At 41.8% G+C, this 26,338-nt stretch overlaps 1 protein-coding gene across 1 annotated transcript; it reads right to left on the reverse strand.

Annotated features, from left to right (window-relative positions):
- Positions 1-235: 235 nt before the first annotated feature.
- On the reverse strand, positions 236-26,120 carry LOC105926433 (G-protein coupled receptor 26). The gene is made up of 3 exons (XM_012862744.3): positions 25,104-26,120; positions 9,186-9,299; positions 236-3,184 (listed from the first exon to the last, which is right to left on the reverse strand). Exons 1-3 carry the CDS (start codon positions 25,769-25,771, stop codon positions 2,956-2,958), a joined length of 1,011 nt encoding a protein of 336 aa, XP_012718198.2. The 5' UTR covers positions 25,772-26,120; the 3' UTR covers positions 236-2,955.
- Between the last annotated feature and the right edge of the window lie 218 nt (positions 26,121-26,338).

Consider the following 26,338-nt stretch of genomic DNA (forward strand, 5'->3'; position numbering starts at 1 on the left):
TCAGAGTTGCAAAGCAAAACCTTTAAGTGGCTAAAGCAACAACGAAATGGCTGAAATAAAAGTATGGCATGTTGAGGCAAGGATGAATTGGCAAACATTTCAGACTGATACCCCGAAAGACTTGCAGCAAAATGTGGTCCTACAAAACTACTGAATCAACAGGCCTGAATACAAATGCATGTCACAATATTTAGATTAAAATGTAGTGACAACACTGTGTATTTTTTTTTTTAAATTCACAAATTTGACAAAATCTGAAAACGTTCCAGAAGTATGAACACTTTTTCATCTATCCTGGTTAGATGCTCAATAAAGCACCACTAAATATTTAAAATCTTTGCATGTCTTCAGTCCCTTTACAGGTAAATTGGAGTTTAAATTATTGCAAGTTGTTTACAAAAAAGCTAATTATTTTTCTCAAAGATGACTTCAAATTACATTTTCACAAATATCAAAAGCAAAACTGTGGTCAAACACTGTACAATGATGTACTTAGAAACATAAACTGTAATTTACCAGTTCTTCCAAAGCACAAACATTATCAATCTCTCAAAAAACCTAAATCAGCAGCTGAAAGTGAGGGTAGTTAGTGCATTAAATAATTCTCTGTGGCTGACACTTACACTTCTGCTCAAAAAACCTGAACACAGCAAAATAAGTAGACACAAGTAAAACGCTGAGACACTGGGTGACTGTGCAGATAAAATGTACCACAATGCACTTCTTGGGGGTCAAAAGGTGAGCATGAGATGGATTACTTTGCACAATATTTCTGAAATACAGAGCTTTTTAAAAATATTCCACCTTGTATACCTTTAATAGAACAGTTGACTTGAACAGATGGGAACTCTTCATTTTAGCTTAACATTAGATAATTCGGCACCTGTGAAAATCTTTTGTCCTTTTAATTTTGGGAGTGATCTGCTTTCAAAGTATTCATTGCAGCCTTTAGATGATGAAAAGCCTTAAATAACCCAGGTACAAAAAGGGGATAATGATATGTTATAAATAAAAGACAAGAAGAAAAAGCATGCAAAACATAACCTGGAATATACAGGGTTTTTAGGGTTGACAGTGTCCAGGTTTAACATGGTAAAAAAAAAAAGTGCAATTTGCTAACTCTGCTGCTATGTGACTGGGCTAACACCTATTAACAATAGAAGCTATTACCTTGTTCAGTGATAAATGACGTGCAGTTCTATGAGTGCGACTAATTCACAGAAATATCACTTAACATAAGTGCAAATGAACAGAAATTATTAGCTATCGGCAGTTTTTCCACGCGAGGCATTCATCTTGGATTTTGATGTCAGGATTAGCGAAAGTCGTCTGACTTTTCAAGTTTGGATTCCAGCTATACTCCAGCAGATTTTGCAGAACTTGGTCCTCAGACATACAAACTTATTGGACCTATTTTCTTATCTGAGCCCAAACACAAGGACAAATTTAACATGCTAACTACTACTACCACGTTGATATTAATCCCATACCGTCTCTCACTTCCAAATGTGTATTCGCACAAGTCATTCTCTGAGGGGCTGACTGTTTAGACATCCATCTAAATTGCACAATTGGGCAACTAAATTTATTGCACGGTATCGCAGTCTGCTATCTGACTTTTTGAATTTAAAATTAGCCCATTAGCTGCTAAGGACTATTTGCACGGTTAAGCCCCTCAAAGAGTGTTGTTGTTACCCAGTGCAATCAAGTTTGTTAAAAAAAAAAATGTCTGCATGTTATGTGAAACTATGTGCATTTTGAGCCTGTGTCTGACTCATCAAAATTTCATTATGTTAACAGACAATAACGATAAAGCGTCTTGATTCTGAAAGGTTAACAATGCAAATACGTTTGGTTAAGCAGTGACAGTTATTGCAAGAGCCTCTGGTTTAATAGTGCCTCTTAAAATTCAGTTTTGCCAGCTAACAAAGAGCCTCATACGAGGTGATTACAAATAGAAAAACAAAAGAAAAAGGCTAAGTCTTTAATGAAAGATGTAATTTTTTTATGATTAAGACTGAAAGCTTTCTGGTTATTGGTTACAGTTGTGGTGTTTCAAAACTATTATCTAACAGGGATTTACATTTTATAGGGCAGATTTTTAAAGAATTTTCAAAATCAGTATTCAGTTTTCTCAGTTTTTTTTGTCATATTGTGTGAATATTAATGAATGCAAAATAAATTAACTGAACAATGACAGCTACAGCAACTGGTTTAATATTTCCAACTATCCAGTTTGGCCAGGTCACTGAGAGCTTAACAAGAGACGCTCACATATACACAAATAAGAAGAAAAAAAAGTCATATTCTTCTGAAAATATGTCACAGCAATCAAAATAAATGCATATATGTAAATAAGTGTCGTAACTTGTTTGTTTAATTTGCAGTGGGATTTACCCCATGATGCCCAAATTCCTGAGAAAGGTTGTATAGCAGCAGTGTTTGCTGTGATATACTTTGGGGGGGACTTTGCAATTTAAATGTTAACTTTTGTTGCTACATACTTAAATGGTGTATAAACTAGTCACTCACAGCACCTTTCACAGACTCACATCTCTTTTTTTCCCCCCAAAATATATCTTAAAACAAATATTCAACAAAGTCAATAAACAACAAAGTAACTGTACCCTTTTGGTATCCTACCCTAGATGTAATAGCGGTGCTAATAACCGACCGTGTTTCCTGTGTGAGCTCATATGCATCTCCAGGTAGAGGGGAAAGTCTGCAGTCTATTGTCCTCACAGCGAGTTCACTGCACTAATCTGCAGCTCTGGGCCCTCCGTTTGATACTCCTGTGCAAAGTTTTGACCTTGTCAGTAATGATTTTTTTTTTTGTCTACCTCGGTATTTCGTTACGTCAGACCAAATTTAAGCAGAAGCGGACAAGAAACAGCAACATTTGTCCTCTTCTTCAGCAACGATGAATCGGCTTGTGTGCTGCCAGGTAACTCAGCGTCACTCAGCCGTGGGTATGCTGTTGCCCTGCTGCTCCAGCCGGCGCCCGGACGTGTTTAGGGAGCTTCGTTTTAGCAGCCTGTTGATGATGTCCGTGCACGTCTTCTTGTACTGGTGCCTCAGCAGGGAGTACACGAAGGGGTCACAAGCTGCCTTGCTGTAAGCCAAGCACTTGGAGACAATTCCCCAGTGAGGGTCGATAGGCACAGCTGGAAATAACTCCACGATCCTACAGGTGAATAGACAAGAGTGGGTGGTGAGAGCAAGGGGTGGAAAGGCAATTTAACAAGATATGCATGTCAGGAGCTTAAAGCTATAGTTGGTAATCGTGTTCAGAAATACTTTTTATTCCACTGGGTAATCGTGCTTCCATCCTGTATTGAACACTGTGTATTCAGAAGGAGTTTAAAAAAATGAATCTCTGTGGGAGATGCAGGCCTGTAAAAACTCGGACCAATTCTGTCGTTCAGTCCAAAGGGCAGGGATTTGTGAGAGTTTTGATCCTGTCAAAAAAAAAAAAAAAGTGCTCACATAACAACACGCACATTCCTTGTTAGTTTCCGCTTGCTGGCTGCGTATGTGCACTTGTGGTGTTTATGTATCCGGTTGGCTTAGCGGTTAGCTTCGGTGTTAGCCGTTCATTGTTGCTCCACAGCTCTCACCGTAATCTTTTGAACATGGCTAAGAGTCGCAAGGAAGAACAAACTGCATACAAGTTTATGAGGAAAAAAAGGAAGGCCTCAGTAGAATCAAATAAGAACAGAGCGGGTTTGGGAGATTTTTTCACGCGATCCCCCTAAGGAGCAGAAGAACAGGTAAGACGGTCTTGTGCATGCGCAGTTATTCAAACTGGGACTTGGAGAAACTTCAGGAAAAAATCGACGAATCTACCTTTAAATCGCTGTTGGGAACTAAATTAGGATGAAAGCTTTTTTACTAATGCAGTTTTAAACTTAAACTTGATCCACAAAGTTAAGTGAATATCTTTCTCTTATGTTTTCATTTTTCCAAATGAGGCTATTGTACATTTTAATTTTACCGTTCATTTACAACCTACAGTGCTTATCATGCGATTTTTTTATTTTTTTATTTTTCTAATTTTACTTAAATTTTAATTTAAAAAATAATTTCTGTGGCATATCTTTTATTGCTCCATCTGTTGTCCTCTGCTTTTCTGAGATTTATCTCCCCAGTGAAACTCTTTAGCTCATTCCAAGGGATCCCAAGGACTTTCAAGACAAAAAGGATTTAAATATAGTTGCTCCAGGGCCTTCTCCGTCTACCTAAGCATTTCCTCCCAATGGGAGGAGCCCAAAAAAAGAGGGACCTTAATCAGTGTGGATGAGTAATAGACATATCGCTAAATTCAGGGCTTTCCTTCTCTGCTCAGTAAAGACCTTTGCAAAAGACAAAGCAATGCCTGTATTATCCAAAAACAAAAAAAAGAGCAAACTTTACAGAAAAGTGGACAGTTTTTTTATGATGTAGCATTGAAGTCATACTTTTCAAGCTTTATATAGTTGAGAATTGGCCCGTATTTTAATACATCCATTTGTTTTTATCAACCCTAACCAGCTAGCTTGTGTCTATTGGAGAGAGCAGTTCTACCAACATGATGCTGCCTGTACCAAAATCCATGTTTGTAGTGGCATTCTCAGGCTGCATGTGTTCCACCACATAAAGCCTTGTGCATGCGGATCAAAAACCTCAAATTTGGTCTCATCTGACAGGCTTGTTACAAAATGCAAAGGGGACTTTTTGGGAACTTTTCAACAATGACTCCCTTCTTTCTGCTCTTTTATAAATTCAGATTTGTTGAGTGCATGACTAGCAGTTGTCCTGTCAACAGATTATCTTTAGAGATCTAATGCTCATCTTACCTTGACTGCCAGTTTCGGTGGACACCCATTTCTTGTTAGGTTTGCAGATGCGTTATAGTCTTATAGTCTGGAATGTTGTGATATAACCAAGCCCTGCTTTAAAGTTTAACAAAACTTTATCCCTGATGTACTGTATGTGCAGTATTCCTGAGTCTTCATGATGTGGTTTTCTTCACAGAGCAGTTGGCTTTGTACTGAGATTATATTAAATAGAGACAGATTCTACATACTAATTAGTTTGACTTCTATAGATATCATAATCGCTAGATATCATTTTTATATGGGTGTCAACATGTGTAGTCAAGTATCATCGCATAAAATCCATTACAATCTCTTGAATTTTGTAATTATAATGTGACAAAATTGAAAGCTAGTAAGAGAGAGGTTTCAAGATTTCAAGTGACGTTTCCATAGGGATTGAAGCCTTGGAAAGTCACCTTCACTGGCTTTGAATTGCAAAAGCTCATCGGGTGAAGAGTGAAACGGTTTCAACTACAAGTGCTGAAGTCCAGTTCCTTTCTTGATTAACATTTTCTGGATATACTGGCAGAGCACTGATAGCACAACAACTTTTCTTGTTGTGAGCAGATGGAGAGCTTGATGAAAAGCCTGAAATAATTTAATAACAAAGCCAAGCTAATTTAATTTCAAAATGCTCGACTTCCTTCCTTCATCACCAAAACGCTTTGGGTCATGGAGAATGTTTCAGAAAAGTAGTAAAAGCTCAAGAGGATTTTGAAAAACATTCGCCAGTATGCAGAGGACGCTCTGGAGGCAACTGATGCATGAACACAATTGATACCATTTTTTTGTTTTTTTATTAATCAACCATCTGCATCTTTTACATGTCTTACTGACATAAATGTGTATAACCTAGTTTCTATTTCTCTGGGAGAACTGGTCAAAGAAGAACTGGCAAGAGGGGCTTTGACCATAAAATTAACAATAATATTGTATACTGTATCCTAAGCTGGGAACATCTGACATTGCATTGCTCACTCCATCATCTGAGAATAGGAAAAGTAGGGCAAAACCACCCAAAGTAACAGGTCATCAATTCAAGAGAATCCGTTGACAGGACAATATTTAGTCTTACAAATCCTCTATATTTAGGACAGAGGTAAATGAAGAAAAAAAAAGCCAAAAGAAGTCCCTTTGTCCTGTTTGCCATAAACTGTGCGGGAGGCTCAGCAAACATGAAAGCAGGCGCTCTGGTGAGTAGATACCAAAAAACATTACAGAAAACAAATAAGAGGCTACAAAAGACATGAGAGTAATCATGGACAGCGATTTTCTGTATTTCTTTATTCTTTATTCTTTATTACTTTTTTTTTCTCTTATTTGGTAAAAATCCCCACTGAGTAGCATGCTATGTAATTGGCTGTCCATGATATAATATGCTAGAACTTAGTGGTTGTAAGCACATGTGGCACATTATCTCCATTTTCTTGGCTTTTTGTGGTACATTTTCTTGTTTAAGATAAATAAAACTGTCCTTAAGATATTAAACAACTGAGCTTTTAATACACTTTTTTTTTTTAACAAAAAACATTATGAAGACAAATAAAAAAATAAAAAAATAAATCACAAATATCAAAGAAAACGAAGATTCATAAACTAGTGTCTTTTTTTTTTTACTTTTTCTATGCAACAAACCAGAATATTTATACGGAGGTATCTTTTATATCAGAAAGCGTATTTGTCAGGGACTGTCTTGGATGGATGTGTTCCTTATCCATCAGGCTTAGTTTCCCAAAAGAAGTAAACAACAGCATCGAGTAAAAGTCTTTAGTCTGATTACGTAATGACTTAAATCAAAAATCAAATTCTTGTAACCAGATAGACAAGGAAGAACACCTTGTCCTCTGAGAAAAGACTTAGTTTTCTTCTCTTTTTTACTCCCTTCAAGGAAGACATGCAACAGACTTTATAATGTTGTACTATATTTGAACTCAGAAGCTGGTCTTGCAGGGTTTCTAAGATATGAAAGTCATCTGAACACACTATCCCCACACCCCAAAATCAAAAATCCAACTACAGAAGTCCGAGATTCCTCACGACTTCTGACCTTTGAATCAAACATGGATGCCTAACCTATATATGTAGATACAGTCATAAGGTGTTAATGAGAGCTTTTGTCAGTCATGCACACACTACAAGTCAACTATTTGCAATCAGGTTACTTCAGTGCTTGCATGCTATAATGATTATTTTTTATTATTTTTTTTAACCCTTATTTAATCAGGTCAGTTGAGAGCTAATTCTCATTAATAATGACGACCTGGGCCAGAGGCACCATACAAGGCAGATACGAATTAAGAACAAATTTCATGTAGCAGCAGTAACGGCTAACCTGGTCACTGAGCTCAACAGCCATAAACTCCAACCTCACAGATGCAATGTCGCAGTAATCTTCAACGCTGGTCCCGGTGGTTTGGTGTCCTGAATGCTTAAGACATTTCCCTGCTTCAGCACATTTCGATGAACTGATTAGGACATTGAGAAGCCTCAGCAGAGCTTCAAAACATACCGAAGAGGTTTGAAGCAGCTGCTCCCAGAACAGGGGAACATTTAAAAATTGCAAGATGGCTGGTTTTAAGGGCTGGAATTGAGGACCACAACTCTGCTATCCCATCTAAAATTAAACTGCAGCTGATAGCAGGGAGACTCTGAAGTGTCCTAAATAAATGTGCCTGTCCACAGACTAGACATGGACCGTGCTAAAATTCTTACAGTATGAAACCCTGAGTAAAAGTACTATTGTGTGGCGTACAAAATAAATAAACTCCAATCCAAGTTGACCTTTCCGATACAACTGCCCTCCACCTGCCCTTTTCAAAATGTCCATGTTGAACTTTTAACATTAAGCCACGAAAAGCTAATACCACAAAAGGCATAACAAAGTTTTAAAAATATAATTGGTCTTCTAAATGTTTGTCAATATCATCAAATGTTAATTATCTTATTATGCTGAGTTTAAAGTTCAGAAAGGTTCAAAATAATCCATCCTGGAGATGGTGCTTATCTCCAGAGGTCATTTGGTGAGAATCGGGTATAGGCTGCCAGTCCAAAACTTATTATAATTTTAAATATTATTAAATATGTTAAACTTGTTTGAATTCACAAACAAAATTTTATCTCCAGTGATAGATTGCTGACATATTTGTTCTCACTAGTCTACAGGCTATGCCTGATAATGTCATAAAGACTGTATATTTCATAAAGTTTGCTTCTGATTGGCTGATCCGCACCCTGTGAGGACTCCTTTTCAGGAACTTCCAGCTCCTGCTGAGCTGCTGGGTTCTGAAACAAAGATAATGACAGAGAGAACCAGCGAACCAGTCAAGAGGCTCTGCTGAGCTGGGTCAGAGCCGGACTTGATCACTCCTGCCCCGCTCACGACAAACCGTGATGGACGGTGTTTTCTGACATCTCTCAGTCAGAACCATCAACTTCTTCAACAGTTTGAGCTACAGTTGCTCATTTGGTGGGTTGGACCAAACAGGCAAGACTTCACTTCTGATATTTGATATATACTGACCACTTCAGACTGGGAACACCCAAGAAGAGCTGCAGTTTTGCAGAAGCTATGACCAAAATGTTGGTATACCTTGATACTAGTAACCAGGCCACGCCTAAATACAGACACATGGTTATGAAGCTGGAGTCTTGTAGCGATCCAAATGCTGGATTTCAGGATGTAAAACAGACCCCATGACTCCTTTTTGCCCTCCCTAAAATTACAGTCGACCTTTGGAGGCAAATCTAATTTGTTTTCAGACACATGACCACAGATAAAATGTATTGGCCGTGTTCCAAACGAAGAAATGTTGACAAGAAATATTTATTCACTGGATGCAGAGACATGAGCCTCATTTGTTAGAAAAGAAGACTTTAATAGCTTAGAAACATGCTTTTGGCCCTAATCTTGTTTTGTATGCATTTTATTATTCAAAGTAGAAAAAAAATATTTGTCTCCCATTAGACTAATCTATCTTTTTGACATTGACATCCTATCATCTGCATCACTTAGGTCTTTCCTTCTCTCTTCCATGGCCTTCTTTGGCATCCCCACTTTAAGCACTGATGGATGCTCGTGAATTCAACAAAGTGGGGATGCACCAGACGAACTTGAGGAGAAAGTGCCAATGCAGCAGCAACAACAGCCGGACGGAGGCATATTACTTATCACAAGGTCAGCCACTCTCATCTTCCAAACTCAGCCAGTATGGGGAGGAAACGAGCAGGAAGTGGGAGGGCCGGTGTGTAGAGGAAGGTAACCAAAAGCCTTGTGTGTGTTTCACCCCCCGACACACACACACACACACACAGATCTCTGTAAACACTAACCTCGTGATCACATAGGGAGCGAAGCAAAGCATGAAGGTGCCAATGAAGGTGCTGATCTTCCTCGTTGCTCTCTGTCGCCGCCTCCTCTGCTCTTCCAGGCAACGCTGGCGGACACTGCAAAGCAAAGACAGCTGGTTCATTGCCAGTGGGGCAAAGATGAGTGGGAGTATTTTTTTTTGCAAGTCTGTATAGTGAAGACATTAAACATGATGAGTCCAAAGCGCTTAAGCTTCTTATTTAAAACAAACTCATATTTTTAGCAACTTTATCGTAATCATTTGCAAAGGTGTGAGGCTGAGTTTGAACTTTAATGCACCGTGACGGCAAATTGCTTTGAGTTAAAAAAAATAAAATAAAAGGTGAGACAATGACAAGACATTTAACCATGACACGTGTCTTTCAACTTTTGCATTTGTTTTCAGCTCCCCTAAGTCAGCACATTGTAGACCCCCCCCCCCTTCCCCCCCTTGGGTAGAGCTAGAGCAGTGATTATTTTGGGGTATTTCTATACCCCAACAAGAAGCTGACAATACTCCCCTTTCTTCTCTGCAAAATAGCTTGAGCTCAGTCTGACTAGAAAGAGAGCCTCTTTAAAGACTTAGACTTAGATCTGAACTTTGACTGGGTCAATCTAATAGATGTGCATGCTTTGATCTACACCATTTGATTGAAACTCTATGTTTAGGGTGGTTGTTATGCTGAGAGGTGAACTGTCATCCTTGCGCGGTCTAACTGGTTTTCCTCCTGTGTAGTACTGAATCTGACTCCATTCATCTTTCCATCAATTCAGACCAGCTTTGCTTTGATTGCTGAAAAAAAAAAGTTACATCAGCATGATGCAGCCACCACTGTGTTTCCCAGTAAATGCGGTGTTTAGGGCCGATGTTCATTTTTGAGCAGTTCATCTCCATGTTTTCTGTGTCCCCTAGATAGCTTAAAAATAAGCCTGTTACATCTGAACTTATTTTAAATTGATGCCACAACACATATTTGTACAATGTGTGACATCAGCTATTCCCACAAAAAAGTGTTGATAAATGCATCAACTGTACAAGACTTTTGAAAGTTATTTTAAATGAGTTTTATTTTGGAGCTCTTTTTTCATCTCTGCTGCTTTTGTCTGAAATAGGAAAATATATTATGCACACCTCGGCTCTCTATGTAGCCTTTTTTCAGTGGTTGCTTGTGAGCACAACATCAAATACGGCCGAATGTGGAATAAAACCTGGGAAAAAAGGATATGGATGAGGTTTTAAATGGAGTGGGGCATCAAATGAAACTCAATGCCTCATGCAAGCTTAGGGCCTCGCTTAGGGTTTCATGCGACTTTGGGCAAAGTCTGGGGACTAGCAACTTTATATGTCACATCAGCATCTAGAGCCAGCAGGGGTGCAGTTGCCTATATATGCCCACTGTTGGAAACACTTGTTGTGCCAGTTCAGACGTGACAGAAAGCGGTAACGGACTACGTTACCCATGATGCAATGTGGTCAAAATGGCCACCAACTCATGTGGTCAAAATGGCCACCAACTCCCATCACGCAACACGGCAAAATGGCCGCCGATCAAGGAAACAGCATCAATTCGGGACGTAACGGACTGCGTTACCCATGATGCAATGTGGTCAAAATGGCCACCAACTCCCATCACGCAACACGGCAAAATGGCCGCCGATCAAGATAAGGTTGCTATAGTGATGGCTATAAAAGCCGATCACACACGATGAGCTTCCTTCTTCCCTGGCTTTAGCCAACCCGAGAAGACACAGCTGTTTCCGTTGGGGTGATCCCACAACACGTGCTCGAATTCCTCGCTGGACCGAGAGTTTTTTTTCGAAGCCAAACTATTCCCTGTGCAGACAGGAGGTCGACTAAAATAAGTACTTTTAAATTCCCTCTGATCAAAAGACTGAGAGACGCCATATCTCCCAGTGATCGAAGAGGACCCCGCTTTGTCTGGCCAACAAAGCGACTGTGGACCCGGAGGAAGAAACGAAGCAGCTTCTTCCCATCCCGGTCCCGCTGCAGCCTGCGGATAACTGCGCTCGTCAAGACGCGCCCAGAAAGCCGCAACACTCGGGAGCGCTCCGGACCAGCCCCGAGGCATCTCAAAGTAACGGACTCTCCCCTTTTATTTCTGTCTCACCAACAGGGTGTTTAGAAGTGCCTGGGCAGGCGTAGAACTTTGTAGGTGTTGGTTAATGCTTTTATTCCACGACGAAGTTGGAATTATTTTGTTGAACATTTTCTTTGTATGTGCATGCATTTTACAATTGATTTGCTGTGTTGATTTGTGATCCATCAAGAACCCCGCCGTGGGTTACCGATTTATCTCTTTTCATCTTCTTCCCTGCTTCCCCCCTCTCTCTCTCTTTTCGCTCCTTATCAGTTTAATTTCTTTGTCCGAGCTCAAGTCGCGGGCTTTGCTTTAAACTCCTAGTTAGCCCCCCCCCCCTCTCGAAACGAGGCATTGTCCCATCCGCGTAAGCGTGGTTACGTTATTAGGACCTCCCCTCATACGTCATCGTAGCAGCCATCTTGGGAGGGTCACGTGTATCTGGACTGTAGGTAGCTTAGCTGAACTAGCTTTGTGTAAGACATCAAAGCGTCCAGTGAGATTCCCGAAGCTGTTCTGTCTGTCAATGCTGATACGTGAAATGCCGATGTTTCGAGGGCGGTGTTAAACAACTTTGAGTTAAGTTAAGATCTGCTAACCGCTCATTTTAATCCATTGTTTATTTTTGTTTTGTTCTTTATTTCCACATATATATTTTGCATGTTTTAGTTTAGTAATGAGTAAGAATTCCAAAGTTGTTTGAATCAGAGAATTACTGTAACAGGGAATTGCTTTTGGTTCAATAAAACCAACCACTGCGGAATAGACATTGTTTTGTGTTCAGTCCAACTCACAGTTGCCTGGGTATTCAGAAATCAGAGCTAACCTCCTTTGGAGTTAACATCTGACATTAATACAGAGACAATATCATTGGATGGTGATAAGGAATAAGGATTTAAACTCTAATTGCAGTTACATTGGGGTTCTCACAGCCTGCTGGATAAACCTGGTCGGTTAACAGTCCGACCTGATCATTTATTCCAGCATAAATGAGTTCATAACAGAAAGTTAACTAATGCATTAGTGGTATAAATACTTATAAGCTTATAGCTAACATCACCACCATTTGAACTATATTTGTTATAGCGAAATTTTGAGTTGAATGATTTATTATTTAAATTATAATACCAAATTATAATTAATAATAATAATAAACATATTCAACCAGCTTATGGCATAGCATAAATTGGCTTTTCCCGGGTGTGGGCTGGAGTCTACTTATTGGCGTTCCTTTAGACTAAATCGAATAACCAGCAACTTATGAATTGAATGAACACAATCCATATTCCAGCATTTTGACTGCCTTGCCAAAAGGACTATTCAGTCATAATTGATTAAGGAGGTATCATTACTAAATATATACGTGTTTGTGGTGGTTTGAGGTTGTTAACCTAAGGTTTGAATATTGATTTCTGGACTGGAAGTCAGCTAGATTGAAATACACAGCAGCCAGCGTCTGCTACTTGTCAATCAGAGTCTGTGTCGTGTTCTGCTTTGAAAAGAGAGACCCTGCCTCCATCTGGTGGCCAGGATAGGTAGTTGCAGTCACGGTTTTAAAGACAGCTTAGATCGCTCAGTGTCCCGGAGGGACAGTTTTGAAAGTCAGTTTCTTTAAACTTACCTTACGGTTACGCCCCTTTTGTCTTTTTAATTTTATTTTATTCATTTTTTTTTTCTCTTTCCTCCCTTATCCCCCTTCTGCTCATCATAAGTGGTCAAAATTGAGCTGTGATTTTGAAACTAAGGTTGCAATTTAGCGGTTTTTAACTGTCATTCTTTGCCACCTCTGAAGCTCCAAGACACTGCTATTTTCCACACATGTGTAGAGCACCTGTTCTGAAATAACTTACATCACAAACAAAGCCACAGCTTTATCATTTAATTACTGGCCGAAAGGTTAGTGGTCCATGTCACTCAAAGTTAATATTCTCAAAGTTAAACAAGCATATTAACCGTTCCTAAAACTAAGGAGTTGTAAGTCGCAGGGTTGATTCTCCCCTGCGCAGCCTAATTAAACGCACGTATTTGAACCCACTTACTGCAGTTAAAGTGCCAGTCATAGTGCGTGTTTGCTGTTAACAGTTAAAGTGAAGCCACTTAACAGTTGTTGTTAGCAGTTGTTGTTTAGCGCTGAGCTAAATTAAAGTGTATGCGTTGTTACCTAGTGCTAAGCTAGAATACAGCGTTGTTATTTGTTGTCTGTTGTTTAGCGCTGAGCTAAACTACAGGTTGTTACCTGTTGTGTTGTTATCCATAGCTGACAAAGAATGGATAGTAGCGGTTCTTCAGTCAAAGGAGCTGAAGGTCCAAACCATTCCATTGGAATGGAGGCCCAGGATGTCATTAGCTCACTGCTTAAAATGACACCGGACGAACAAACCCGTCTGAATCAGTTTAACATAAAGGACTGTGAGAGGAGAATTCAGGAATTGGTGGAGGAGGTCCAGAGCAAGCCAAAGGGTAGGTTGGTAGCAGATGTTTTGGGTGAATTAACTGCGTTATACCACCGAAGGTTAACGCTAGAGACCGATCTGCGTAACAGAGAGGTTGAGAGGCGTGCTTTAGCTGAGGAAAGAATCAGGGAGCTAGAACAGAGAAGTGTTCAGGGCAGCTGTCATCCCACAGAGGAGCGAGAGGAGGATCGCATTAGCTTGCAGACAGAAGGATCTGAGTGTGAGGACTCCAGAGGAAAACATGGAGATCACACCTGGAGGACATTGGATGAACTGGGCCCTCAGACACCTTCTGAGCGAAAGGTAAGCGAAGGTCAGGACAGATATAGCAGTGTGATACGGAAAGAAATGCCTAAACAACTTAGGGTGGCAATCAGGACTGATCCACATGATGTAAATCATGGGAAAACACCTGCTTCCCACCTGACCCCTGACACGGCCCGCTATGATCTTTCCCCCCCCCCAGGGCGACGAGAGCACCGTTTCTGGGACACAGGTGAACCCCACTCCTCTGAACTGCGTCCACAGACAAGAGTTCATGACAGGGAGGGTCCCCCGGCGTCCCACGAACGGCCGCCGATGCCAGGTAGGTGGTCAGAACTGGAGCCTCCCTCCCACCGTGGTTACCACAGGCAAGAGTCGTCAGGAGAGGACTCAGATGGACCGGCTCCGATCCCTGAACAGGGACTGCGGATGCGTCAACTTGAGTCCCTGGCCCGAGACATAGAGCGTTTTGATCCTAGCAATACAGAATCCACCATTGATGACTATCTCAGAGAGGTAGAGCGCTGTCTGCTAGACTTATATAGCCCCTCAGCTCGAGAAAAGTTGAAGCTTATCTGGAAAACCACGTCCAGAAGTGTCCATGTTTTCATAGAAAGCCTCCCTCCAGCTACACGTGACCGTTATTCAGCTCTTTGTCAGGCTTTAAGAGAAGAATATTCGGCGTTTACAGACCCAGCTTCGGCCACTCTTGGAGCTTTTGCAATTCAGCAAAAGAGAACTGAAGCACCAAAAGAGTACTACCGTCGCTTGCGGGCTGCTTACTTTCAGGGACGAAATGCTCCCGGCTTGGAGGAAGACCACACTTTCAAATCTTTGTTCCTCCATAATCTTCATGAAAGCGTGCGTTATGAGGTTACCATGCATTGTAGAACCAAGAAACTTACCATGCAGGAAATCAGGAAATATGCGCAGGTGGCATGGGAAACACGTGTCCGGCCCAACAAAGGAGCCGATAGTGATAAAAAGGTTCTGCAGATTCAAGCCGAACCAGAAAAGAGTTTAGGTCTGGAGGGACATGAGATGCCTCCCTTCAAACCTAAAACTAGATTTGGTCCTAAGAAGCAACACGGTTTTGAGCCGCAGCAGAAGAAAGCTTCCCAGGATAGGAGAGGTCAGCATGGCAGCATGGAAGGTGAGAGGTTTCAAAAATGGCACAGGCCGGATCCAGCTCGATACGGTAAGCAAACTGACAGGCCAGAAAGGTCGAAAAGCACACATGACAACAAAGGCTGGAACCTGCGCATGGAGGAGTCAATGAGAAAGGAGATAGAGGAGACTTTTCGCAGGTTGCTAGCCGAAACAGTGCGTCAGATCGCGCCGCAGCCGTCCCAGCCATCATCCAATCCTGTCGACCCTCCAGGTAAGCCAGGCCCAAAACCCCAGCCAGCATGACTAGGCGTGGAACAGGCTTCCCCTTCTAACAGAGTTTATCTGATTAAGGGGGGGGACCAACCGAAAAATCACCAACAACCTTCTAAGATCCCATCAGCAGGTGATCAGAAAGCCCCTTTTCTAAGGTTTCTAGGTGAGCTAAACCATCATGAAAATGCACACCGCTTATACTGCTCGACAGTTATCGGAGGATGTGTAACTGCAAATGCTCTTTTAGACACGGGTTCCGAGATCAGTCTAATGTGCTCAGATTTGTTTGATGAGGTGACCAGAGCTATGGTGTCTCTTGGGAAACCGTTCCAGGTGGAGACCTGTGACGTGGGCATCACCAGCTACACTCAGGATCAGTCATGCATCACCAAACGGGCGTGGTTAGACATCACTTTCCGTGACATGACCCTGGTGCACCCCATCTACATATGTACTTTGGACACAGAACCTTTTCTTGTGGGTCAGGACCTGTTGAACAGGTTAGCCCCACTCATTGACTGCTATCATGGTCATCTTTGGGCCCAAGTGGGGACTCCCAAGCCCCTCACTTCTGGAAGTGGACTGTCCGTCCCTATCAACCAGGTGACATGCTCTGAGGAGCCCAAAGAACTTTTAGCACCATTTCTGCCTTCCACAGAGCCGATTTCCAAATCCTCTGACACACCCCTGCTTGAGCTGAACAATCGCTCAGCTTACCTGTTAGTGGAGAATCCAACCCACATGCCGATCCAAGTGGTGGCGAAGGAACCTCTTGGGGTGCTCATCGAAAGCTCTTTCCACGACTTTGAGCTGAGCATTCCCGTCATCGGAGACCTGCCCTTATCCTTGACCGGCAGACAGGACTCTCCAGACACCATGTTTACTTTTCCTTCCAGCATGATCCAAATCAGGCGACATGAAGCTCGGCCTGCTGGATCTATTTGTGGTGCAACGCTTGAAGCTGAAGGAAATCTGTTGGTGTATGCGACAGCAACCGACCCAACAGAACCAGCACCAAATCAACCAGGAGACCGGGACTCACCCACTGAGCCCTACCCTGGTTTCGAAACAGAAATTATGCAACAGCTGGAAAAAGCTGATGCACTGACCACTGAAACAGAGGAAACAGCACTTAAGGAGCTGTTTTATGAGTTTCAGCCCATTCAGCCCAAAGATTCAAACGAACTTGGGATCACACTGACACACGTCCATGACTCACCAGTAGGAGAACACAGAAGCTGCAAAGCTAATCTGACAACTCTCCCACAGGTGACGTCCTGGCCTTCAACGGCCCAGGACACCCAGGAGTATGTACAAGGCTGCTTAACCTGCAGCCAGTTACAACCCACACGACCACCAGACCGAGCCCTGCTTCAGCGAAGGGGGGTTATATTTCCGTGGTCACATTTGCAGACTGACTGGATCGGTCCAGTCCCCGAATCGTTAAGAGATAACAAATATCTTTTGACAATAACAGGCTGTTTCACAGAATGGGTCGAATGTTTGCCGGCACCGAAAGACACCGCTGTCACCACAGCAGCCCTGCTGCTAAATCACGTTTTCAGCCGGTGGGGCCTTCCCTTGTCCATCGACTCGGACAGAGGAACGCATTTCACGTCAAACATCTTGACCGTGCTTTCTGACATGTTGAGCGTAGAAGTTAAATTCCACATCACCTACCGCCCACAGTCATCCGGACAGGTGGAGCGAATGAACTGCACCGTGGTCAGCATGTCAAAGGAACATGCCAGCAGCCATGGTAGGAACTGGGATACAAAGCTTCCCCTGGTCCTAATGCTAATCCGCTCTACCTCACCATGCTCCACAGGGATGACACTTTTCCAGATGATGACAGGAAGACAAAGGACACTTCCCCTGAATCTCATCTACCAGCCCGTAGACGTCAGTGTGACAACCGTCTACACTGCACACCAGTGCGTCACTGACTTAAAAGACCGTCTCCGAACGACTTTCGCGTGGCCTCGAAAGAACCTAGAAGCCAGCGTGCAAAGTCCAGAGTACACATGGGTTCATGCGAACCAAATTAAACCGTCCACCAAACTCTCCTCACAGGGAACGGAGCCTAACTCCGCCCCCGCCGAAGAGAACAATGCATAGCATTAAATAGGACAAGTGCATGTTCAATCAGGACACTTTAAACATGCACTAATAAAGCAAGTGTCCATACATAACTTCACGTCCATAATTTCACACTCAGCCATAACACCATGCATTGCTTTGGAAACGCTCACAGAAGTGGTAAAGAATGACATGATGTATACTCAGGTTGTTAGAGATTTAATGCAGGACCTCACTCGAGAGGTTAGTTCATCCATAAATAGCCTTGCTGAAGGACGGATTCCTCCGTACCTGGTACCAGTAGATTTGGTTGAAAATGTTCTCAAATCTGCCTCTAGTGAAACACTGCAACCACCACAAACGCACCTGGCGTACAGCCTAGGTAGTGCAATTCCGATATTTGTAAATCCTGACAACTTGGAGATAGGATTTATGCTAAACCTTCCCATCATTGAAAGAGCTAATGTGTATAGGCTTAAATCAGTATTGAATGTCGGTTTTTGGCAAGGTGAGACCCACGTACACCTACAAACTCCCTCAATATTGGCCTATCATGATGCTGATCCCAAACTTTATTTAGTCACTAATTTGGATTTGTGTACCAAAACCAAAGACATCCACTGGGTATGCCCAAGCAACCCATTTATCAGAGACGTTACCAATTACCTGTGTGGTCTAATGAATCTCCTGAACAAAACTGTCAGGCTAGAATGACCCTTAAAGATGCAGGTGTGGAAACCAAAATTGAGCGGGCAGGTAACCGCTGGCTCGTTAGCAACCCAGAGGCAGAAGCCCTGTTATCCTACGAGCAGCATGACACAGTTACTAGACTAAACTGCCCAACCAAACCATTTTCTGTTCCCCACCTCAAGGTGCTCCAGTCCACATTGGAAACATGGTTCTGCATCACCTTGACGTTGATAAATATGACTCAGAGATTGAAATAATAGATGTCTTTAAGGGATACAATTTCAGCATTGATGTTGGCATTGAAAGACAGCTTTTACTTGCAGGCACCCAGCTGATTAAATTCAGTCTCACTCCATCAGAGTTGAGCTCGGTCCCTCTGCTTCGCTTCCCCAGAGCTACAGAGTCGACTGACACTCACATTATGACCATTATTGTGGTTCTCCTCGTATTGGGATGGGCCATCACTACCGCGATGGCGTATGCAGCATACAAGCAGATCAAACAGTTGCAAACCAGGATTGACGCCCTCACCTTTGTCGCTCCCAGGTTCGTAGCACCAGCTCCTTGAAGGCCATAAGCTGATTAGACTACGAACCGCTGTCTCTTTCCTTTCCCCTTTTCCCTCTCTCCTTTCTTTGGTTCAAAGTTCAAACCTGATGACCAATGAATGTATTGACGATGGTGATTGTGAAGTTTGCATTTCTTTTTTTTTTATTACTTTATTGTTGCCTTATTAGCCAATAGAAATGACTAGCTATAGCTTAGTCCTGCCCAGGCTAGGTCACTGACCCAGGCACAATGAATGCTTTGTTTTTCCTCCTCTTGGATGATGAACTGAACTGCATGAATCCCAATGGACTACTAGAAAGACTATTAGGTTGTTCCACTCATGCACAACGGATTTTCGTCACGCCAGAATGGACTTGGTTGTAGCTTTAAAGACTGTGACCAGCATCCCACTCTTCAAAGCTAAAGGGGGGTATGTTGTGCCAGTTCAGACGTGACAGAAAGCGGTAACGGACTACGTTACCCATGATGCAATGTGGTCAAAATGGCCACCAACTCATGTGGTCAAAATGGCCACCAACTCCCATCACGCAACACGGCAAAATGGCCGCCGATCAAGGAAACAGCATCAATTCGGGACGTAACGGACTGCGTTACCCATGATGCAATGTGGTCAAAATGGCCACCAACTCCCATCACGCAACACGGCAAAATGGCCGCCGATCAAGATAAGGTTGCTATAGTGATGGCTATAAAAGCCGATCACACACGATGAGCTTCCTTCTTCCCTGGCTTTAGCCAACCCGAGAAGACACAGCTGTTTCCGTTGGGGTGATCCCACAACACGTGCTCGAATTCCTCGCTGGACCGAGAGTTTTTTTTCGAAGCCAAACTATTCCCTGTGCAGACAGGAGGTCGACTAAAATAAGTACTTTTAAATTCCCTCTGATCAAAAGACTGAGAGACGCCATATCTCCCAGTGATCGAAGAGGACCCCGCTTTGTCTGGCCAACAAAGCGACTGTGGACCCGGAGGAAGAAACGAAGCAGCTTCTTCCCATCCCGGTCCCGCTGCAGCCTGCGGATAACTGCGCTCGTCAAGACGCGCCCAGAAAGCCGCAACACTCGGGAGCGCTCCGGACCAGCCCCGAGGCATCTCAAAGTAACGGACTCTCCCCTTTTATTTCTGTCTCACCAACAGGGTGTTTAGAAGTGCCTGGGCAGGCGTAGAACTTTGTAGGTGTTGGTTAATGCTTTTATTCCACGACGAAGTTGGAATTATTTTGTTGAACATTTTCTTTGTATGTGCATGCATTTTACAATTGATTTGCTGTGTTGATTTGTGATCCATCAAGAACCCCGCCGTGGGTTACCGATTTATCTCTTTTCATCTTCTTCCCTGCTTCCCCCCTCTCTCTCTCTTTTCGCTCCTTATCAGTTTAATTTCTTTGTCCGAGCTCAAGTCGCGGGCTTTGCTTTAAACTCCTAGTTAGCCCCCCCCCCCCTCTCGAAACGAGGCATTGTCCCATCCGCGTAAGCGTGGTTACGTTATTAGGACCTCCCCTCATACGTCATCGTAGCAGCCATCTTGGGAGGGTCACGTGTATCTGGACTGTAGGTAGCTTAGCTGAACTAGCTTTGTGTAAGACATCAAAGCGTCCAGTGAGATTCCCGAAGCTGTTCTGTCTGTCAATGCTGATACGTGAAATGCCGATGTTTCGAGGGCGGTGTTAAACAACTTTGAGTTAAGTTAAGATCTGCTAACCGCTCATTTTAATCCATTGTTTATTTTTGTTTTGTTCTTTATTTCCACATATATATTTTGCATGTTTTAGTTTAGTAATGAGTAAGAATTCCAAAGTTGTTTGAATCAGAGAATTACTGTAACAGGGAATTGCTTTTGGTTCAATAAAACCAACCACTGCGGAATAGACATTGTTTTGTGTTCAGTCCAACTCACAGTTGCCTGGGTATTCAGAAATCAGAGCTAACCTCCTTTGGAGTTAACATCTGACATTAATACAGAGACAATATCATTGGATGGTGATAAGGAATAAGGATTTAAACTCTAATTGCAGTTACATTGGGGTTCTCACAGCCTGCTGGATAAACCTGGTCGGTTAACAGTCCGACCTGATCATTTATTCCAGCATAAATGAGTTCATAACAGAAAGTTAACTAATGCATTAGTGGTATAAATACTTATAAGCTTATAGCTAACATCACCACCATTTGAACTATATTTGTTATAGCGAAATTTTGAGTTGAATGATTTATTATTTAAATTATAATACCAAATTATAATTAATAATAATAATAAACATATTCAACCAGCTTATGGCATAGCACACTTCATCAATATACGCTATTATAAGTATTTACATGAGTTAGATTTTATTTCAAATGTCCTATTCAGACGGTTTAGTTGTTCAAATAACATCAAAACTGGATAAAAACTAAAACTATCAAAACAATCATATTTAATTAGATACATTTTCTAAAAGAAAAAAATAATTGTTGGTAGTATAAAAAAGCCAAGAGAAAATAAATAAAAGGTCCAAACCCTTTTTTACATATGCCACAACATAATTTTTCTTTCACTCCATTCCAACAGAGGGCAGAATAGCACCTGTATGTTAGTTCAGCCAGCATCGAAAGCATTTAAAGCGAGAGTGACCATTCTGTATGCTGCCAAGCCCATCTCTGCTTTGCGTAAGCGTCACAAATGCTAAATTGAATCTGACTTCCTCTAAGTTAATTTGCAAGATACTTAAGCATTTACTTGCAATTTTTTAAAAATGTAACTATAAACTTCTAAATTGATGTTCACATGTATAAATTCCAAAATAGCAACTTCGTTTGTCTAATTATGTCACTGCTAGAGCTATCGATAGGTCAGGGTTGTACAAAATCTTGGCCACAATTTAATCAAAAGTACTTGAGGCCTGCTGGGTTGCTTTCTTTTTGGAAAGGGGCATGCAAATCACTGTAGACCTACGACTTAAAAGGAGATTTGCACATCTGCCTCATTAAAAGATGATCATACAGTTTGCACACTAAATTTTCTACACTAAATTTATTTATTTATTTTTGTCTATTCAGAGCAATAACAACAGGATTTGGCCCAGTCTCGGTTTGCAAAAGCAGATTTTGGCGCACCAAAGTCTGCATCTGAGTAAAAGTCATAGGATAGATTTGACCCTATTTACCATAAAATTGAGGAGAATAAAAAAAAACTGTGGTTATTAAAAGACCAACACTTTGCATGGTATCTAACATTTTCAATTGTGTGATTAAGATCTTTAGATTGCCTGTAAAAAGTTTGTCCTGATTAAAAATAAAATATCTCTTCTTCATCAACCACCTGGGCTGGTGGGTCCAATATTTCTTTAAATGCGGTTGGGGGCCACACAAAATCAGTCCAGGGGCCACAAACGGCCCCCACACAATACTTTGGTAACCCCTGATTTAGGTAATAGACTGTTCTTTGTCCAGTGATTAAATTAGCCACATGTGCATTAGTAGAAAGATCTATTTTGGGTCTTAGTCTTCTTATTTTATGTGTGTGGGGTACCTTCTATTTATAAGGGCAAAAAAGCCCTTTTCTCACATTTTATCAGCCTATTGCCTCAATGCCATGGGACAATAATTAAATGTTTTTTTTTTTAAATCTGTATGTTTATAGAGCAAAGATACGCTCCAAAAACATTCTTCCCTGACAACAATCTGTCTCACTGTCTGTCGAGCAACATCCCCTGGATATAGTGAGAACTGAACTGTTGTGAGGAGGAAAGATTCAGCCACCTTGTTTTACTGATGCCAAGAGGTTCTGAAAGACCCAGTGGTCTCTGAGGTTGTCAACAGATGGCCAGCGCTGTTTGATGTTAATTAAGTGTTGTCACGCTTTTGTGAAACTGTTGGAGATCGTGCACATAACAACAGTTTGTCTGATTTCAAATGCTGTCAGGCAACTTGACAAGTGGTCACGAGTGGCCTGAGCGTTCGGTGCCAAGGGAAGATCAGCTGGACAGAAAATTCACAAGATTATGGCCCCAACTGCTGTGGTTTTGACTAATTTTGACTAATTACTGATTCAGCTTTCATTTTAAGACCTTTTTCTGCCACCCTTGCCCCTATTATCCTGTTATGACTTGTTTTGATCGTTTCTTTTCTGATTTTTGTTGGCATCTCTCCTTATACAGCATGACTGCATTCTAAGGGGTTTCAGTATTTATCTGAGTCTCTCTAAGGAAGTGAAATAAGTTTAAACTACAATTATCCATTTGGTAATGAATTATCAGTCATATTTACTTAAGTTTGCTTTTTAAGACAAGGTCTTTGGTAATACCCATTCCTGCTCTACTAACCACCCAAATTAAATCTTCTACATAAATTGTTCTGCAATTTTTATGATTTCTGGCCAACAAGAAGCATCTTGGGAGTATAACGGAAAGATATCTAAATGTTTATGATTATGATTATATAAATTTTTTTTACAATGCCTTTTGACTGAGGACTCTAAGTGTAAAACATTTTCTTTTGGTACCAAGATTATCTATTTGGCTTTTTTTATAGTAATATGTACTCAAAATCTATATACTATGAAGATAGAATTTATATAAACATAGAAAAATATTTTATTACATTTCTTAAATGTTATTTGAACTGTTTTGAGGTGATGTAGGAATTATCTGCATTATTTCATTCTATAAAAGTATTTAAAATTAAATTTTGTCACCAAGGTTTCTCTCTGATCAGCACTAGAACATGGCTTATTTTTTTTTATTTTTGTTTCTCCACCAGGATAGTGAACATGCTGACACTGACTCTGGGATTGGTCAAGCAAAGATGGACATGGATTGAGGGTGCTGAACCTGAGCAGTCCAGGAGATGTGGGATTCGTACTTGGAGGAGGATTATTTATCCACTGAACTTGATTTTTCTTAAAGACCTCAAGTGTACTTTTGACGACTTCCAGAAGATCTTCATGGAACTTGATACAACTAAACTATTGCCTTAAGTCCAGTTGCTTAAACCAAAACTTCTAGATTGACTTACTAACATGATAGACCTTTAAGATTTCCTGTTATAGGAACTGAAGTAAGAATGTTTCTCAGAGTTTTTATTCTTGGATGTCGATTTATGCCCATTTGTGAACTTTGGGCAGTTTGACAAGTGAATGGGACAGCAGCTTTGGCAGAAACTGTCAGAAAATGGATAGGTATTTCTAAATTGTCTATATCTGTTGTCATTTCTGCTTTAACTTTCTGTTCTCTCTCTTTCATCTTCATAGTAGGTACACCTGGTCTGGCGTTCTTTTAAATGTGACATCATCCAGAGAAGACGGCTCACCCGCTATTACCATCTAATGTAGAACAGATTACTGGATCAATGTGTGCTTCTGTGCTTTTTTGTCTCTCTTGTTGTGTCTCTGTTCTGTCTTCTGTAACCCCAGTCGGTCGAGGCAGATGACCGTTCATACTGAGCCCGGTTCTGCCGGAGGTTTTCCTTCCCGTTAATGGGGAGTTTTTCTTCCCACTGTCGCTTCATGCTTGCTCAGTATGAGGGATTGCTGCAAAGCCATGTACAATGCAGACGACTCTCCCTGTGGCTCTACGCTTCTCCAGGAGTGAATGCTGCATGTCGGGACTTTGATGCAATCAACTGGTTTCCTTATATAGGAAATTTTTGACCAATCTGTATAATATGATTGAACTTGATTTTGTAAAGTGCCTTGAGATGACATGTTTCATGATTTGGCGCTATATAAATAAAATTTAATTGAATTGAATTGAATTGAATATCTTATAAGCATTTGGCTTATTTTGCTAAACAGCAACATTAGGAAATTTTTCTAACACACTGTCAGCTAAATGTGTCCTGTACTGAATGTTCATGGAAAGTTCTCTCTCAGCAGAAACTAGGTAATATTTGATGAAACTAAAAACATCTCCAGCTTGGCCTTGGGTGGAGATAAAAAAAGAAAAGAAAATTAAGGTTTGAATTTGAAAATGGAGGGTTTGATATGTTTTACTTTTAGAAAAAATACATTACATTTGTTTTATCCCTTGGAAATAGATCAGCATTATTCACAATGAATGAACATTTTATTTACTTCAAATACATGGCCATTAATCAAATAGGTCTTAAAAATTAACTGCTATGAATTTCAAGTAAATTGTTAATGTCACAAACAAATGCATAAAGCTGGCTATTGCTAATTGTAATTACCTCGGTTTTATTTTAAAATTTGCCTAATTTTCATTTTATGCAGCCATTTTACGCAGAGGTAATATAGAAAAAAAACAGCAAACTTCAGCATTTTGTACATTCTACCCTACAACGACAACTTCAAAAAGCTCGACTGATAGATCTGCACGACAAAGTACAAAGGAGGTAAAGTCACAAGCACAGCCCAAAGAGCTCACCTGGGGTGTATGTCCACAAGCAGCACCAAAGTTTGCATCGTTATAACGTCGATCCTCTTGCAGTGAAACCGTGCCACCTTAAGAACTTTGAGGTACGTGAAACATAAAACTACAAAAGACAGGAGGAAGGTGAACGAGTGGAAGAACACGGTGAAGACAACAAACTGGGTCCTGCTGCTGGCCCGCGGGTTGGACAGGGTGCAGGACGCGTACAGCCGGTGGTAGCCCACCCAGGAGAGGCAGGCGGCCACCGTGGAGAAGGACATGGAGTGCGCCCACGTGTAGCCCAGCACCAACGCTGCGTCCTTGTGGCGCATCTTGGAGTGGTACCTCAGGGGGAACACCACGGCGATCCACCTGTCGATGCTCAGAGCGGCCATGCTCAGCATGGAGTTGGTGGACAGGAAGGTCTCCAGGAAGCCCGCGATCTGGCAGAAGCCGTCTGCCCCCGGCTGAGCCCTGCTGACGAGTCCCACCAGGGTGAGCGGCATGTTGGCCACGGTCAGCAACAAGTTGCAGAAGGTTAGGTTGAGGTTGAACAGACCGGGCACCTGTCTGCGGATCTCCGGGTTGTAGAGGAAGCAGATCAGCACCAGGACGTTGGACAGTAGCGACACTATGATGATCACAACTACCAACACGGAGAGAATTACCTCCGCAGTGCCCATCCTTTGGGTCCCCCAAAACTCACTTCTCCACACTTTCAGCGCGCATATCCAAATCCCGATCGCACCCGGAGAACTGTATTGATCGTTTAAAAAACAACATCCATGTGTCCATGCGCTCTCAGATCTCTCCAGCCCTGGAGATGCCTCCTTTCCCACCACTCTCCAAGAGCCTACATTGTATTGGAGTCGCCGATGACTAGAAGGATCCCAGCATGTGTAAACTAAATCTCAGGATCAGAAAGTACAGGTCCACCCTCTAAGCTGCAGGAAGCGTCTCATGCCAGAGCTGGTCTCTTCTAGTAGCCGCTGCGCCCTGCAGTGGGGAGTTTGTTATCCTGTGATGCCTCGCTCTCCAGGCATCACCCTCCGCGCACACAGCGCAACACCGTGTGTGGACCGCTTCATTTCAGCCTGATCCACTCTGAACAACTGGATTTCTCCAGAACCGGTTAATCCCGTTTTGTGAGAAAGAAGAGAAAAGATTAGAAATTTAATTAATAAAACATTCATTAAACACCTCCCTAGATTGCAATTGAAATATGTTGGCAGAAATTGATCAGAAATGCA

The sequence above is a fragment of the Fundulus heteroclitus genome, chromosome 10 (assembly GCF_011125445.2).
Source record: "Fundulus heteroclitus isolate FHET01 chromosome 10, MU-UCD_Fhet_4.1, whole genome shotgun sequence".
Lineage (NCBI taxonomy): Eukaryota > Metazoa > Chordata > Actinopteri > Cyprinodontiformes > Fundulidae > Fundulus > Fundulus heteroclitus.